General features: G+C 52.2%; 8 protein-coding genes across 8 annotated transcripts; 3 read left to right on the top strand and 5 right to left on the bottom strand.

Annotated features, from left to right (window-relative positions):
* Positions 1-1,850: 1,850 nt before the first annotated feature.
* On the bottom strand, positions 1,851-4,312 carry BKA58DRAFT_376046 (Endonuclease/exonuclease/phosphatase). Its single transcript, XM_046169471.1, has 2 exons — positions 3,912-4,312; positions 1,851-3,856 (listed from the first exon to the last, which is right to left on the bottom strand). Exons 1-2 carry the CDS (start codon positions 4,126-4,128, stop codon positions 2,175-2,177), a joined length of 1,899 nt encoding a protein of 632 aa, XP_046028678.1. The 5' UTR covers positions 4,129-4,312; the 3' UTR covers positions 1,851-2,174.
* A 115-nt stretch (positions 4,313-4,427) lies between these two features.
* Positions 4,428-5,058, top strand: BKA58DRAFT_435569 (cytochrome c oxidase-like protein subunit VIa; the record flags this gene model as incomplete). Its single annotated transcript, XM_046173352.1, has 3 exons — positions 4,428-4,630; positions 4,792-4,960; positions 5,011-5,058. 3 exons carry the CDS (start codon positions 4,428-4,430, stop codon positions 5,056-5,058), a joined length of 420 nt encoding a protein of 139 aa, XP_046028677.1.
* On the bottom strand, positions 4,909-7,975 carry BKA58DRAFT_84077 (anaphase-promoting complex subunit 5-domain-containing protein). The gene is made up of 4 exons (XM_046176015.1): positions 6,567-7,975; positions 6,150-6,514; positions 5,672-6,092; positions 4,909-5,612 (listed from the first exon to the last, which is right to left on the bottom strand). The coding sequence occupies exons 1-4, from the start codon at positions 7,779-7,781 to the stop codon at positions 5,241-5,243; spliced, it is 2,373 nt and encodes a 790-aa protein (XP_046028676.1). The 5' UTR covers positions 7,782-7,975; the 3' UTR covers positions 4,909-5,240.
* Positions 7,976-8,073: 98 nt separating this feature from the next.
* On the bottom strand, positions 8,074-9,072 carry BKA58DRAFT_376043 (complex I intermediate-associated protein 30, mitochondrial precursor). The gene is made up of 2 exons (XM_046169470.1): positions 8,954-9,072; positions 8,074-8,904 (listed from the first exon to the last, which is right to left on the bottom strand). Exons 1-2 carry the CDS (start codon positions 9,030-9,032, stop codon positions 8,180-8,182), a joined length of 804 nt encoding a protein of 267 aa, XP_046028675.1. The 5' UTR covers positions 9,033-9,072; the 3' UTR covers positions 8,074-8,179.
* BKA58DRAFT_417476 (mitochondrial carrier domain-containing protein) lies at positions 9,058-10,796 on the top strand. The gene is made up of 2 exons (XM_046172634.1): positions 9,058-9,511; positions 9,564-10,796. Exons 1-2 carry the CDS (start codon positions 9,327-9,329, stop codon positions 10,525-10,527), a joined length of 1,149 nt encoding a protein of 382 aa, XP_046028674.1. The 5' UTR covers positions 9,058-9,326; the 3' UTR covers positions 10,528-10,796.
* A 181-nt stretch (positions 10,797-10,977) lies between these two features.
* Positions 10,978-12,273, top strand: BKA58DRAFT_435565 (uncharacterized protein; the record flags this gene model as incomplete). The annotated part of the gene is made up of 3 exons (XM_046173351.1): positions 10,978-11,384; positions 11,500-11,631; positions 11,697-12,273. 3 exons carry the CDS (start codon positions 10,978-10,980, stop codon positions 12,271-12,273), a joined length of 1,116 nt encoding a protein of 371 aa, XP_046028673.1.
* Positions 12,274-12,664: 391 nt separating this feature from the next.
* BKA58DRAFT_353620 (translation initiation factor SUI1) lies at positions 12,665-13,628 on the bottom strand (the record flags this gene model as incomplete). The annotated part of the gene is made up of 3 exons (XM_046168599.1): positions 13,299-13,628; positions 13,166-13,243; positions 12,665-13,017 (listed from the first exon to the last, which is right to left on the bottom strand). The coding sequence occupies exons 1-3, from the start codon at positions 13,324-13,326 to the stop codon at positions 12,665-12,667; spliced, it is 459 nt and encodes a 152-aa protein (XP_046028672.1). The 5' UTR covers positions 13,327-13,628.
* Positions 13,629-14,705, bottom strand: BKA58DRAFT_376031 (uncharacterized protein). Its single transcript, XM_046169469.1, has 7 exons — positions 14,461-14,705; positions 14,281-14,363; positions 14,213-14,229; positions 14,143-14,154; positions 13,998-14,095; positions 13,931-13,947; positions 13,629-13,879 (listed from the first exon to the last, which is right to left on the bottom strand). Exons 1-7 carry the CDS (start codon positions 14,495-14,497, stop codon positions 13,790-13,792), a joined length of 354 nt encoding a protein of 117 aa, XP_046028671.1. The 5' UTR covers positions 14,498-14,705; the 3' UTR covers positions 13,629-13,789.
* Between the last annotated feature and the right edge of the window lie 8 nt (positions 14,706-14,713).

Here is a 14,713-nt window from a genome sequence, read left to right as displayed (position 1 = left end):
AGTATGAAGTACAGGATTTCCATGATACTCAAAAGTATCTCTGATCACTTTGGGCGCGACCGACATATCATTGGTGTTGTCCGGCCTTTGACCGCGAAGAGTCAATTCTGGGGTAAAGGGATATGAGTGAAGAACTCATAGAATTTCCAACCTTTGTAGAGCACTAATAGAATCGTCTTTTCGTACTCTATATGTTTCTCTCACTTATTGGTAGTATTATAGTATAGCTGTGTAAAGATGTCACCGTCTGCGAGGCAGGCCTGTGGGCTGACAAAAAGCTCGATGGCAACCCTGACACACTTACTGGGATTTTTTGAGATCTTCACAACTTCATCCTAAGTACCGAAAGAGATTGTAGAGTAATTTTCAAGGCCTGGTGTATACTGGTGGAATGATAGTCAGGTTCGGTGCCAGAATGGAGACGGCTAACATGACATCTCAACATACACCTAGTGATTCTGCACCAAGTCGAGCAGAAATCTCACAGTTGTATCTAGACGTACTAAAGATCTGCACATATTGTTGTGGTGTCGAAGACCAATGTTAATGGTGTTGTGGGACACTTAGTAGATCAGTTGTCGAAGCTTTCTTAGGCATGGCCTGTAATACCGGAGGCGGAGACACGTCAAGCCTGGCAAGCAGTTCATAATAGCATTCGAAGCACTGTAACAATTGTCTTTCGAGCTTCTAATCTGCATGCGTATATATTGGTAGTATTTAAGTCAACCTAGCTCCTCCAAACTTTCACCATGTGAACCCATTAGCCGGAATACACATGTTGATTGGTGTTCATGTTATGGAGTGGCTCAAATAGAGTAAGATATTCTGTGTGTATTACATCAAGAGATTTTGAATTGTTTGAGAAGACTGTCAGTCTAATGCTCGTAATCTGTCAAGTGCCATACTTGTAGCCTTTGCTTTTTAGCTAGACAACATACTTAATACTCATCAAGCCTGGTAAGCAACTTACTGAATAATGATCAGAGTTTGAAGAAAGACATGTGGAGACTGATGGTCTCTAACAGGCAAGACGATATTAACCTCACAAACTCTTCTTCGTGGTTACAATCTGAAGGTCTTCTCATCAGACATGTAAAATAGATAGTCTTTTGTTAACTAGGGCACATGTATTAACAGGCGCTAGCGTATATCCGAAGATGTGTCGATGAAGTCGACTAGCATTTATAGGCGAAGATGATTGCAGTACATTAGACATCTTGAAAAGCTACATCGGCTAACCAGGTCATCTTAATGTACAGTATTGGTGGATGTATGTCAGATGTGGCAAGCATCAGTTAGGAAAATAACAATCAAATCTCAAATCACAGATCCGAGCCTAGAGTATCTCGTAGTCCGTGTCGTTGAAGTATCATATAGTTTTTGATCAGAGGGCCCTACGACATTGAGCCTGATGACATATGCCACCTACCTCGTTTGCACTAGCCTGACAAAGTTTTGAGTGAAAGCTCGTAGAATTTGGAAATAGTCTGGTTTCGGGAATATATACGTCCCAATCAATTATAGTGTCCAATCCCATTACGTATTGACTTGTTAAAGATCAAAAGAGAACACATGAATGAATACACCATTGTCGATCAGTCGTATTCGTGACAATCCTGGCATCGTGTTTTCCATCTCTTCGAATGCAGGTTGTCAATCATCTCTGATGCTTCGAGCGTGTTCGAATAGCTTGGATCTTGGTGGAGCGTTGTGTCAACATATGCCAGCCTTCGTCTGCCCACTCGGCACTGTTCGACACCAGATGTGGACGCTAGCGTCGCAACACTTTTCGTTCATACTCGAGTCTTCAGCCTGTTAACATGAAGAGATGGCGACGTGATCTAAAGCGGAGTATGTATAGCTGATTATGGCCTTTTCGCGCCGTTGAACATAATATATTGGTATAGTCTGACATGAACTGCCTTGTAACTTTCAACTCCTTTCTAACCGCCCCGACGCAATCATCGGTTTCATCGCCAAGCCCGATAGGTGACACTGTATCTATGCAGACATCCTCGACCTTACCGGCTCTTTCCGCGGCGAGCTTCAGTGTCCACAAGTGCCCTGAGGATACTAGCATCGCCATCGTAAGGAGAACTCGTGCAAGCAGCAGGCCAGCGTATCTATAGCCTAGCAGATCCATCTATCATTATCCATGTATTATTTCCCTTCCCTCAACTACCCTTCCAATCACTACACCAGATAAACGTCCCACACCGCCACTGTGTGCCCACTTCCTTCTGGCCCGTCGGTCCAATCGGTCTAGGGCACATCCAAAATTGTCTTCCACAGTTCATACCGGGTTTCTTGGTCGTGAACGAGGTGCAAGGTTCGCCGTGTTCGCACCGCGGTACTGGTTTCTTGGAGAAGAGCTTTGTCCAGCCTTCTTTTGACGCTTCCTGGGAGGCAAGCGGATCGGAGTCGAAGGATCCGGAGGTTATGGGTGACCACGGAGGAGGCATGTCGGTGGTGGAGTCGCTGGGAGCATCGTTGTTCGTAGACGGCGAGGCGGGCGGTGCTGAATCTTTGTGGGGCTCTGCATCAGCAAGTTTGGTTCGGCTTTGGAAGAAGCCTTTGAGCGACTGCTGACCCTTGGAGGCTTTGGATGTTGTGGTTGTGGCATTGGATTTGCCCCGCTTGGCTGGTTTGTTGGGCGATGCGGATGCCGAAGCACGTCGCTTCTCGGCCGACTTGAGCGGACTCTGGCTTGATGTAGGTTGACTATCAACTGCTGAAGGCATGTCCGCCATGGAAGCCGCGATTGCCAGTTTAAGGTCTCTGTCGGAGTCGTCCCTGGCTGTACTGGGAGTAGACATGACATCTACCTTGGTCGGAATTTCTTCGTCAACAATCGGTGGCGTAGGCGCTGGTGCAGACTTCGGTAGAGCAGGCGTCCTGGTGAACATGTCTCGGATACTTCTCCTCTTCGTGAATTCGGCTAGGAGCTTTCCGCTGAGTGCTGGGACATCTTTGACTGTATCATAGGCTCGTTGTCGCACGCCGTCTTTAAACATACCCGCTGGATTCATCAAGTCCAATACATGCACCTGTTCTTCAGCACCGTCCTCCTCGGTCGCTGATATTCGTGACATCGGCACCACATCCTTCGTCACAGCGTACACTGGACAATGATCTGACCCCATGAGTCCCTCCTGAATGTTCGCCTCCTTGAACCAGTCTTTGATTGCGATGCTGCACAGTATGAAGTCGATCCGTGAACCAAAGTTGCCCGGCCTAGCGTTGATCTTCTGCTCCCAGTGTGTGAACATTCCTTCGCGGTCAGGATGGAACTCTCTACACAGATCGTATAGGACCGGATCTTCTCTCCCTTCATCTCGTTGACCCGGAACCTTTCCATTCAACAAGAGCTGATTGAAGATTCGCCTGTTCGGAGTGCTCAGATAGTCATCATGCGTCATGCCTTGCGATAGCATGTTCTCCTCCGCCCTGGCAGTGTCGATGGTATCTCTCGAGACGTTGAGATCACCCGTGAGTATCACATGCTTGCCCATCTTCGTCAAGTTCCGTATTCGTGTTTCCAGCGCTGTAAGAAAGCCGATTCGGAAACCGTCTCGTAGGCCATTGCTGTTCGCTGGGCTGTAGACACCGAAGAGGACAAAGGCTGGGAATTCAAGCACCAGACACCGTCCTTCTGAGTCGAGGCTGTCAGCGTCGAGATCGGGAGGGAGATTGGCGACTTGCGCTGCGCTGAGGTAACCGCCAATGCTGGCAGATTCAGGAAGGTTGCGGTACGACGTCGTCGACCCGGGAGGGCAGAGGGCGCCTAGGACGCCTTCTTCGGCGCGAATGGGCGCGCATATGGATTGGCGAGTGTAGATACCAACACCTGAGTATCCTGAACAGTATTAGTGCAACGCCGCTGATCAAGGACCGTGTAACGTGGAAAGTACCTTTCTTGTGTTTTGGTAGACTGAAGTAGCAGTCCCAGCCAGGTACAAGTACCATGTCATCTGTCAGATCCTTGCGCTGGATCTTCAGCTCTTGCATGATGACAATGTCCGCCTCGAGGATGTCGAACATGGCATTGAAGGTCCGCGTGTTGCTCCATGGCTTGTAGCCAAACGGGTTGCGAATGCCGTTGACATTCCAGGTGGTGATGCGGACCATGGCGTTGTTCTGTTATGAAGAGCGACAATGAGCGCGAACCAAGAGCATCATCACGTCGTCGTCTCATTCATTCTGCACTTCACGGGAACATGCAAGACACGGGAACGCGCCACTTCACGCGCCAGACACGACGTCACATTACCGGCAGCCGAGCGCGGCCACGCTAAGAGCAAGCGGGAAACTCCGCATCAGCCCATCCGCCAAGCCTCTGTTTCGTCAATTCGAGCTCCCGTCGTCACACCTCACGCCAACGCCAATTGCACCCCATCTCCACTCTACCACGCCGAACAAACGTCGCCATGTTCGCCGCCCGCTCCTTCGCTCGCGCTGCGCCTCGTCAGGCACTCGCCCGCGCCCCTGCCCGCGCCGGCCGCCGCAACTACAGCTCCGAGAGCCCCAAGCAATTTGCCGGAACCGAGGACAACGAGTTCAACCGCGAGCGTGCCCATATTGCTCAGCACGCCGCTGAGTCTGGCGAGTTCTGGCGCAAGCTGTCGCTCTAGTAAGTACCTAGACACTTGGGGCCGTTCAGGAGATGGAGGAGGTTATATGGGGCAGAGGGAAGGGTGCGGAGCAAGGGAACATGCGAGAGGATGGTGATGTTGGATCATCGTCTTGAAAGGGTTATTGATGAAGCAAGGAAATAGGCTAATCTCATGATAGCGTTGCCGTCCCCTGCATCATCGTCGCCAGTGTCAACGCCAAGGTTAGGTGGGATGCTCACTGGGAGCACGTAGCCCACGAGGAACACGAGAACCCCCGCTCCGAGAGGCCCGAGTATGCGTACCAAAACATCCGTACCAAGAACTACTTCTGGGGAGATGGTGACAAGGTAAGACTTCTGTGACAACGTGATGGGCTAGTGTTCTGACTTGGCGATAGACCCTCTTCTGGAACGACAAGGTCAACTACCACAAGAAGGATGAGTAAGCGATTGCACAGTACGCTCCCAAGCATTGATTTCAGGAATCATCCGGGCCAGCATCTGGGTCAAGTGAGGGGTTGAATGTGTATATAGTACGACGAGCGAAAGCAAGCTGAGAGTAGACCAGCAATACGTTTCCTTTGTGTCTGCATCTTGCCTTATGATATGTGACATTTTGGTAGCAGCCTCATATATCTTGTGATCCATAGCCCTCATCCCAAATACTGTTATGTCTCATAGCCCATTCCTCTGCAACCTTTTCATCCCCTCTCAATTTCGCAATAATCGCCTTCTTCATCAGTTGCTCGCACTCTCCGTCCAGATACGCCGCTTTCTTGAAGCCTTCCCTCGCTCGGTCGACGTAGAGTTCCGCTTTGGCGATGTTCGCGATACGGGAACGGTTTGATGTCGGCTCGCCTGCTCTCGGTGTTGAGGGGGTGTGGGAGACAGCGTTCGACGTCGAGACCGTCGAGGAGTTGGGATTGGCGAGACCCATATACGAGTCTGCTAGGTGCGAGTACAGAGTGCCTATAAGCATGGTATCTGCGCCTTCCAGAGCCTGCTCCGGACATCAGCATGAGCGACTCCGTAGCGAGTAAGAATAAAAAAGCAACGTACCTGCGGCAACACGGCCTCGACCAACCTCCTCGCTTCTCGATATTCCCCCAGAGTATTCAGTATCGCGCCCAAGCAACCCACTGCAGACCACAGCGAACTTGCAAGCCGCGCCCTGAAACTCACACTTGCCGCCCGCAGCGCAACGCTGAAGCCCCTCTCCGGTTTACCTGCTTTCCTCCATAACTCTGCCTGCATTAACAGTACTGAGACACGCTGCTGGATGTCTGCATTGTCTTCCTTGAGAGATTGTGCCAGTAATGAAATGCATTGATAGGCGAGAGGAAACTGCGATGTAGAGATGAGGTACTCAATGTACGTGTCGTGTTGAAGGAAAGAGAGTTCTGGATCGAGAGGTGAGGCAGAGGGCGAGGCTGTGGGTTTAAGGGTTTCGAGCAAATGAGTTGACGTCGACCAGTCAGATCTATACTGATGTCAGCATGAAAGACTTGAACTTAGGCAGGTGCGGGAAAAATGGTACCTTCGAATGGCCCTCCTGAGCTTGATGAGGCCAATGCAAAGTATTAAGAATTGGTAAAACTTGAGCGATTTGTACGCCGAGGAATCCACAGCTTCTAGCATCATGATAGCCTCGCCGTAGCGGCCGCTCTGGCTTGTGACGAAAGCACGGCGACCGATCGCACGGAGACGTTCTTCAACCGGACAGGAATGTGAATAGCAGTCGAGAAGAAGCTCGCAATGAATGTTGGCTAGATGTGGGATGCCAAGTCGCTGGTAGAAGGTCCCTGTGAGAAGCATTTGACTACCGTAACTGTTGACGTTTTCTTTGATGTTGAGATGTGAGGACTGATAAATATATTCTAATGCCCGGGGAATAGAGTCGCCCTATGTGTATGTTAGTCCTGGTAGTCTATAAACCCAACCACGAATTATGTACCGTCGTCAGAGAAAGCTTTGCCTCGTTGAGTAAGCTTGCGCAGAGCAGGTTGTACATCTTGGCCTCCTTTGCTTTCGCTTTCAAAAAGGCCAACGCGTCCCTCTCAGTTCCGAGCATGCTCATGTAGCCGGCACCCCTCATCTGCTTGGGGTAGGCTTTCGCCATATGATTCAGCCAGCTGAGACTGAAGCTCAGACAAGTCATGTCCTGGTTTTCCCGGGCTGTGGCAATTGTCTCGTTGATGGCAGCGATCGCTTCGCCAAAGCAGCCAAAGTCTGCCTGAAGGATAGCCATATGCAGCAAAGCATACTGATAATGGATCTTCTCGCGAGTCTGCATAGCATAATCGTAGTAGCGATGTAGATTGTCAAAAGCAGATGTGTAGTCTCCGGCTTTCCAGGCATCGAAGAATTGTACGAGATGCGCTTGCCGATGTACAATGCCGGACGAATTGACCATACTGCGAAGTTGGCTCTTCATATCATCGGGAACACGGTCTCCGAACTTCTGAAGCCTGTCGAGTTGGAAGTCCAGGATTCGATCCAGATCGTTCAAACTCATACCCGCTCCTTCCTCTCGATCTTCTTGTAGATCCCCGTACGCGATCTCGTACATGTCGTCGCCAGCTCTCAGACCCATCTCGGATACAACCATGTCCACACCACTTGATGCCAAGCCGGCCAATCTCTTTGTCCATTGAGCTGTTGGGGCTCTGTACCTGATGAATGACGACCATAGTTTCATTGAATCATCAAATTGCAGCCTCGTGAATTCTAGGTGCGCTCTGCGAACGAATGCTCCAAGCGGTGATGTCTTGGAAAGATAGACCCGATCTGGTGATTCTTGATCTTGCGTACCGTGTGGCGGAGGGGTAATCAGATCTAAGATACTGTCGAAGAGAGCGTGCAGCGCATCGAAGGAGTTCATTTCCCACATGTGTTTGAGGAAGAGATCGAGAAGAGTCCGGCCCGGCATGTTAGAGGGGTGTTCTTGGAGTACATCCTCAAAGGCATCGATTGAGAAAGACGTGTCTTGTTGATCGGAGATGTTAGAGCACTGTGGCCGCGCGCTGGACGGTGCCGAGGGAAGATTGTTTGACAAGATGAAGGAAAGTACGGGTATTGTAGCGGAATAGGGAAGACTTGAAGTGCAGTAGAGACGGGTCAAGACAAGAAGGCTGATCTTTTGCGCAGTGAGATAGCGCGGTGTGGCCATGTTCGTTTGGTAGGGGTTGATGCTCGTAGCAGAACACAGCGCTGGGCGTTGACGGTGTCAGCGTTGACGATTATCGCCAACAGAAAAACCTTTGTCGTGTGCTTTCGCGCAATATAGGCATTGTATCCAGGTAGGGCGATTGCTGACTATCTGGCAGGGCTGCGACGTCCAGGATGTGGTGTTTGCGGGAGGTCGTGGGAGGGAATGAACAACCGAGGCGGCGCGCAGCGCGTACAATACTTGTCGCGAAGTCATGCGCCCAGAAGACTGCCCCAATCACTACCCGGTTGGTGCCTAGGCTACCAAACCATCAATTTGCCGGCGATCTGGCGGTACAGACTTCATTTCACGACTGTGAACAAGATTTCGTAGTTTGGAATGGATATGAATGTCTACATCTATGTAACTGTCTCCCGCGACGCATCGCCAAATCCAGAGTCCTGCCTCGCGACCTTCTTGAGATCGTTTGCACTTGACTGCAAACGCGGCACAGGAGCGCTGTTCAGGAATTCGTCCTCGTTTGTCGCATTGGTTGCCCAAATCTTACTAATGCTCAGATCGTAGGGCCCTGGTATGCGATCTATCAAGGATATGCCCACCGTCCTCACCTTCTGTGTCAACATCTCCCTCTGTGGTTCTACGACCTGTCCATGGTTTGTCCGCACGAACTCGTTCCACCTGATTAGGATGGTTTCCCACTCGCCCGGTGTCTTGGAGTGCAGCAGGTGCTGGTGGATGTCTGTAGGAACAATCGACTCGGTCTGCACGTTGACAAAGTACTTGCGACCGTCCGACTTGAACTGGATTGCGAGGAAGTTGTACATGCTCACGTCCCACAAGGATTTGCCGAAGATGGTGGAGCCTCGATCAAGTGTCCTCCATCCGGCATAGCCTGTTCTTTGGATGTGCGGTTGGTTGTGTGGCAGTTGTGTGGATATGGTGCCGTGGAAGCGGACGTGTGGGGGCTCGGTCTGGGTGACAGGATGGTGGTCGAAGTTGACGGTGGAGAAGCCGCCAATGTCTTTGTCGCTCATGCGCTTGCATCGTTCGAGATCTTCAGCCTGGTCGAAGTGCATAAGCGGAAAGGGCTTGGACGGAGAGCGCAGGCCCTCGAGCTTGAGTGCTACGCGTGTCAGTGGCGGCGCATGCACACATGCAACTGCAGAGCTCACCGAAGTTGGAGAGGCGCTTGAACTCGTCCAGACTCCGCTTGACGAAGCCAGGCGCGAGGCACACCGATGTTGGTCGCATGGCTGCGTGCGTTGTGTGCTCTTCCCAGAAGACCTCGGTGAGCACACAGCGCAATCCATGGATGTGAATGACGCCGCGGTAGTCTCGCCAGCCGCTAACCGCTTTGGATGGCCATACCAAAAATCTGGGGACCGCTGCATGTGCAAATACATGCCACCACCCTTCACTACCCAGCGAGACGACTTCCCCTCATGATACCATAGTAACCGACGCCCCGAACCTCCGACCCTTGACTTTGCGTGCGCCTTCCTCAACGCACGTTGCCACCAATCGCCACGCGCCTTCTCTGCCTCGATGCCACTGCAAGAAGCCTCCAGACCTCGAAGTATCCGAGACGACACAACCCAGCCGCTGCAACCACTACCACCTTCGTCGCGAGAGCTGGGAGAAGTCACCCCTCCAAAACAGCCAGATGGGACACCGGTAGCCAAACAACATGTCAAGTCTGGAAAGTCGTGGGCGCATTTTGTCGCCGGAGGGTAAGACTACAGTTCACTCTGGACCGCACCTTGAGGACTGACGTTGTCACAGCCTGGGTGGAATGGCCTCAGCAACCTTGACAGCCCCGCTCGATGTCCTCAAGACTCGGCTGCAATCCACCTTCTACCAGCAGCATCTCGCCGCAATGCGCACCGCCCGCGGCCTGCCCCCCATCGAGACCATGTCCTTCGGCCGCAGTTCGCTACTGCACATCCGAGAAACTGGAGAGATACTATGGCAGGTCCCAAAGGCGGAGGGGTGGCGAGCACTCTTCAAAGGACTGGGACCAAACCTCATCGGAGTAGTCCCCGCACGCGCAATCAACTTCTTTGCATACGGAAACGGCAAGCGTCTGATCAGCACACATTTCAACAACGGTCAAGAGGCAGCATGGGTACATCTGTGTAGTGCTGCAGCAGCTGGTATCGTGACTGGAACTGCTACGAATCCCATCTGGCTGGTCAAGACACGACTGCAACTGGACAAAAACACACACTCAGATGGCCGCGGGCGGCAATACAAGAATGCATTCGACTGCACCATGCAGACCATACGGAAGGAGGGTGTCCGTGGCTTATACCGGGGATTGACTGCAAGCTACCTGGGTGTTACCGAGAGCACATTACAATGGATGCTATACGAGCAAATGAAGCTGTCATTGGCACGGAGAGAAGAGCGCGTTGTTGCTAGCGGCAAACCGCCAACCGTGTGGGACCAGACTGTAGCATGGACTGGCAAGCTGACTGCCGCCGGATCTGCCAAATTTGTCGCCGCGCTCATCACATATCCGCATGAGGTTGTTCGAACGCGCCTGCGGGAAGCACCAATGGAGGATGGCCGACAGAAGTACACTGGCCTCGTTCAGTGTTTCCGACTAATATGGAAGGAAGAGGGCATGGCAGCACTCTACGGCGGTCTGGTTCCTCATATGTTCCGCGTAGTACCTAGTGCCGCCATCATGTTCGGAACATATGAAGGTGTGCTCAAGCTTCTCGGAGAGAGCAGTAACATGTGATTGCCAACGTCGGTATAGAGGTATAAACATGTATAGGACTGGATGCATAGAAACGGCGTTTTGAAAAGTTGGGATTTTGCGACGCATACATGGCGTCTTGTATCACCACTCTGCTCCTGTCGAGCATGTACTTGTATAATGTTAGGAAAGGTGAAAGAATATATGACGACATGAGATTTGTGCATACAGCTTTTCGTGAAAGCTTCATGCCAGTAGTAACGGAATTTAGCTTTCCCCTGACCAGAAAAGCAACCAGTCTTCTTTGTATTGGTCCTTGCAATTTGGAACTTGCTTGTGAGTATGCAAGTTCAGAAGGGCACAGTGCGACCAATCGTACAATGTACCTCGCTAGCGCGAACTTCCCGCCCGAACATTGATTGACTTTGACATGTTAAACATCCTCATCGCGAACGCCCAACGCTCGCCCCGAGCATAAGCCACCCGCCCACAATGTCCTCACAAAAACCACTCCGGAGCATACGGATACCGGCACTGCAACGACAATGCCTCTTCCTCCGCCACCAAACCCTCCTGCGCGTCGCCCAACCCACTATAACCCACCCATCCTCCCGCCGCGCCTTCTCCAGCACCCCGTCCCGCCCAGCAAAGCGCAAACAACTCGGGCAAGATAAAGCGCAAGCCATAGCTGCAGCCGAATCCCAAATTTCGCCCTCACCAAATGTCAACTTTGAGCAAGCGCAAACCAATACAGAAGCCATGGCGGAGGATATTGGTCTGCTGCAAAATACTATTGTGAGGGCGCCATTCTTGGACGTTTGCAATGAATCGTCTGGCCTTGGGGGGGTTCTGAGATATTACTGGGAGATTATCAAGCAAAAGGCAACAGGTCTCTACTCGTAAGTTAGACTTTCTTCGGGTCAGGACCAGACCTGGGACATGAGGGGAGAACAAGAACGACAACAGATTCGAGGTTGAAAATGACAAGTGTACACGACTAACGTAAACCCGTAGACGATACTACTACCGCGATTGTATCCAGAAGTCCGGCTGGACAAAATATCTACCCGTCGAACCCTTCAATAACACACAATACAAAATTCTAGCCAAGAGACACTACCAGCACATCTACAGAAGTTTCGCCTCGTACGTCTCTCCGAAAATTCCATATGACATACTTTGCAAACATACTAACATAAACAAATCAACAGAGGCGACGTAACGCCCCTCGAGCAAGTATGCCTACCACCCCTCGTAAAGAAACTCAAGCAACGAATCGCCGCCCGCGGCAAAACGACCCTGGAATGGAACCTGTACAAGTTCAAATCCGCGCGCGTAATGAGCCACCGCGCCTCGCCTTTGGGCGAACAAACACCAGACACAGCGTACAGACAAGTCGTTGTACGCCTCGAATCCGTTCAATCAGTCGAACGGTCTACGCCGACATTACCCAAATTTTCCAAGTCCCCCATACTTGCTGCTGCTCAACTACCCTGGGTCCCAGATGCTGCGCGCCAACGAGCGGAAAAGGCACGTCAACGGAGGCAAAAATCAGAGGATGAAGGGGAGACGGAGAAGTCGGTCGCGAAGAGCGACGAGGCGTTCATCGATAATGGGGTTAAGAAGAATGTAGTCGAGTATCTGGTGTTGCAGAAGAGGGTCATCAAGGGTACGGAGGAGGACTGGAAGGTCTGGGGCTTCACCGAGGCTTCTACGCCGAGTGTGCTTGCGAGGGAAGAGCTGTATTGGTCGCAGATGCTGAATGTACAGGCTGGTGGCGCTGCGTAGTGTTGGTAGCTTGGGAGACAGACACTTTGTAATTATATTTGCACGTGTGGTGGACATTATGAGGGCATGTAACTGTGCCCAAGAACCTTAAGACGTAGCCATATACGATCTGGAGACCCAGCCTCGAAGCTGCAAATATACGCTCTACTCTGAACTAGACATCACGTGGAGCATGCTATATGAAAAAGTCCACTGTATAGAGGAAGATAGTCATGTCATTTGAGCTCTTGCCAGTAGCAATAACGATAACCCAGGTACACGCAATCATTCGGCGCCCTGCATTCCACTGTCGCGCATATGCTCGAATCAACCTCGTACTCCGCCCCTCTCTTCATACTGGTATAGAGGCGTATGACGCAAGCTTACAAAAAGCTGTGCCGCTTTAGCCGTGTCACAGACGAAGGAAGCTGGCATATTGAGGAGGCACAAGGTAATAGTCATGAACGACTAGAAACCGTGGACCTGAATTCCGGTTAGTCTGTGACTCGGTGCTAAATCGTGTCGGGCTGTGACTCACCTTGATCGTCTTCGCATCAAGACCAAGTCCCTCCTTCTTGTCGGTCAAGAAGTCCTGGACGTCTTTGCGCTGATCGCCCTGGAGTTGGACGACTTCGCCCATCTCGGCGTCGCTTACAATGGTGCCATTACAGGCAAACTTCTTTTTGATCACCTTGAGGATCTTCTTCTGGTCAAATTTCTTGGGGAGACCTTGGACGGTCGTCAAGGTCTTGCGGCCATTGCGCTCTAATGTTGTGTTAGCCTGGTACGGCTAAAAAAAAAATAGTGTGTGGCAGATGCGGGCCGTTGTAGGCAGGAGTGAGGCGCGCAAGTGGTTTAGGTGCGTGGTGAGGACTTTGCATTGGTGGGCAAGGGCGGTGGGTGAGGGACGTACGTTGGATACGAATATGAATGTAGTCCTGCTGAGTCTGCTTGACCTGGCCGGTATCTTCATCCGCTTCCGCGAACGGGTCTGTGAACATCGTGTCAGTGGCTGCCTGGCATGCGCCTCGAGGGTCACGGCTTACCGAAGGTCTTGAGGTTCTCGATGGACATACGACAGTCGGTGAGCGCGCGTGTAGGTGGGGGGTTGTTGGGTATGGATGCTTTGGGTAGCGGGCGGCTGACTTGGGTGGGCTGGGAGTCGAGTTGGGGTGGTTTGGGGGTGGTGACAAGTCGGGAGGGTGCAAGTGAGAGTTCCAAGGTCTGTAGCGTCGAGCAGGCTGAGAGAAAGAGGTGGGGAATGCGGCGGGAGAGGAAGGCGAGCCCCGCCGTGGTCTGTGCGCGCCAAAAGGGTGATGCTTTGCCGTTCGGGGCTGATCGGTATTAGATGCGAGCTGAAGGTGCGAATGAGACAAGACGAGGGTGGCATGGGACATATGGGGCGTGCAAGTGATATGGGTATTACGAGCTAGCTGACACGTATTGTCGCTTGCTCGGTGAGGACGTCGAATTATACAATTACACGGTACCGTTGCTACCTGAGTACCAGCTACACAACAACCTCTCCTACGGCGGCCTACGACGGCGGCACAGCAGCAAACGCTTCTGTCCCAGATGCTTGGCCAGGCCTAACAGGCGGTGGGGGGAGGAAGATGGACGAGTAGGTCTGTGGTACAGCATCAACACGAGATCTGTTGGAGTCAGGGGCCAAACTTACAACGAGGAGCGACATGGCTGTGATTTGATTAGCTGTCTGAGCAGGTACAATGGGAGTCGGTACGTACCAGACATGCCAACTTGGAAGTAGGCGGGTGTAGTCGACGTCTTCTTCTGCTCGGGGGTCTCAGCAAGCCATGACTGGATAGCGAATACTACAGCAACCCTGCATCGAGTCAATTGGGGAACGTGGCACAAGCTGGGGAAACTTACCAGCCGATCATCCTGTGCAGCACGCGTGATGTCAGTCATGTCGTTTCGCACGCATCTGGGTGTTGCCTACTTGTTCCGCGTGAAGATCTGGGACACGATATCAGTCTTGCAACACGGGATAGGGAGAGCAGCACTTACAGCAGCCATGGGCAGTGTGCTCGAGAGCGTGCTTGACATGTCGTTGTCATCCTTGCCCTTCTCTGGCTCGGCATAGGGCACAACTGCAGGTGGAGGTGCGTTAGACACGTGATCAATGGCGTTGAAATGGACGGATCGAGCCGCTGAACCCCTATGAGGGCGCGGCGCGGCATCACGTACTCAGGTCGGCGCGGCGCATGTCTTTTTTGGAGGCCATCGTGGAGCTGGCGGTCGGGAGGTGTGTGTGCGGCCGAGAAGTGTAGGGCAGGTGTGTGGCCAGGTGGAGATGGGTGGTGGAGTGATATCGGTGCAGCACTCGGACTGGGCGGCGTGAGCGGCGGCTGTCTGTCTTTCTGGGCCGGCATGGCGTTGGCCCCCGGCGTAGTGCGTCGTAGTGTGGATCCCTGCTCGCTCTATCGTATTGCCGGGTGAT

Source organism: Alternaria rosae (assembly GCF_020736505.1).
Source record: "Alternaria rosae strain MPI-PUGE-AT-0040 chromosome Unknown BKA58scaffold_2, whole genome shotgun sequence".
Taxonomy (NCBI): Eukaryota; Fungi; Ascomycota; class Dothideomycetes; order Pleosporales; family Pleosporaceae; genus Alternaria; species Alternaria rosae.
The sequence above is the reverse complement of the archived record's forward strand: the minus strand, read 5'-3'. Positions and strand labels throughout refer to the sequence as shown.

Coding starts and splice junctions, on each gene's coding strand:
- BKA58DRAFT_417476 (XM_046172634.1), top strand. CDS start 9,327: ATGCCACTGCAAGAAGCCTCCAGACCTCGAAGTATCCGAGACGACACA. Junction 9,512..9,563: donor GCGCATTTTGTCGCCGGAGG/GTAAGACTACAG, acceptor ACGTTGTCACAG/CCTGGGTGGAATGGCCTCAG.
- BKA58DRAFT_376043 (XM_046169470.1), bottom strand. CDS start 9,032: ATGCGACCAACATCGGTGTGCCTCGCGCCTGGCTTCGTCAAGCGGAGT. Junction 8,905..8,953: donor CAAGCGCCTCTCCAACTTCG/GTGAGCTCTGCA, acceptor TGACACGCGTAG/CACTCAAGCTCGAGGGCCTG.
- BKA58DRAFT_376046 (XM_046169471.1), bottom strand. CDS start 4,128: ATGGTCCGCATCACCACCTGGAATGTCAACGGCATTCGCAACCCGTTT. Junction 3,857..3,911: donor TCTACCAAAACACAAGAAAG/GTACTTTCCACG, acceptor AATACTGTTCAG/GATACTCAGGTGTTGGTATC.
- BKA58DRAFT_84077 (XM_046176015.1), bottom strand. CDS start 7,781: ATGGCCACACCGCGCTATCTCACTGCGCAAAAGATCAGCCTTCTTGTC. Junction 6,515..6,566: donor CAAAGCTTTCTCTGACGACG/GTACATAATTCG, acceptor ACATACACATAG/GGCGACTCTATTCCCCGGGC. Junction 5,613..5,671: donor TCGAGGCCGTGTTGCCGCAG/GTACGTTGCTTT, acceptor TGTCCGGAGCAG/GCTCTGGAAGGCGCAGATAC.
- BKA58DRAFT_376031 (XM_046169469.1), bottom strand. CDS start 14,497: ATGGCCTCCAAAAAAGACATGCGCCGCGCCGACCTGA. Junction 14,364..14,460: donor CATGCGCCGCGCCGACCTGA/GTACGTGATGCC, acceptor CTCCACCTGCAG/TTGTGCCCTATGCCGAGCCA.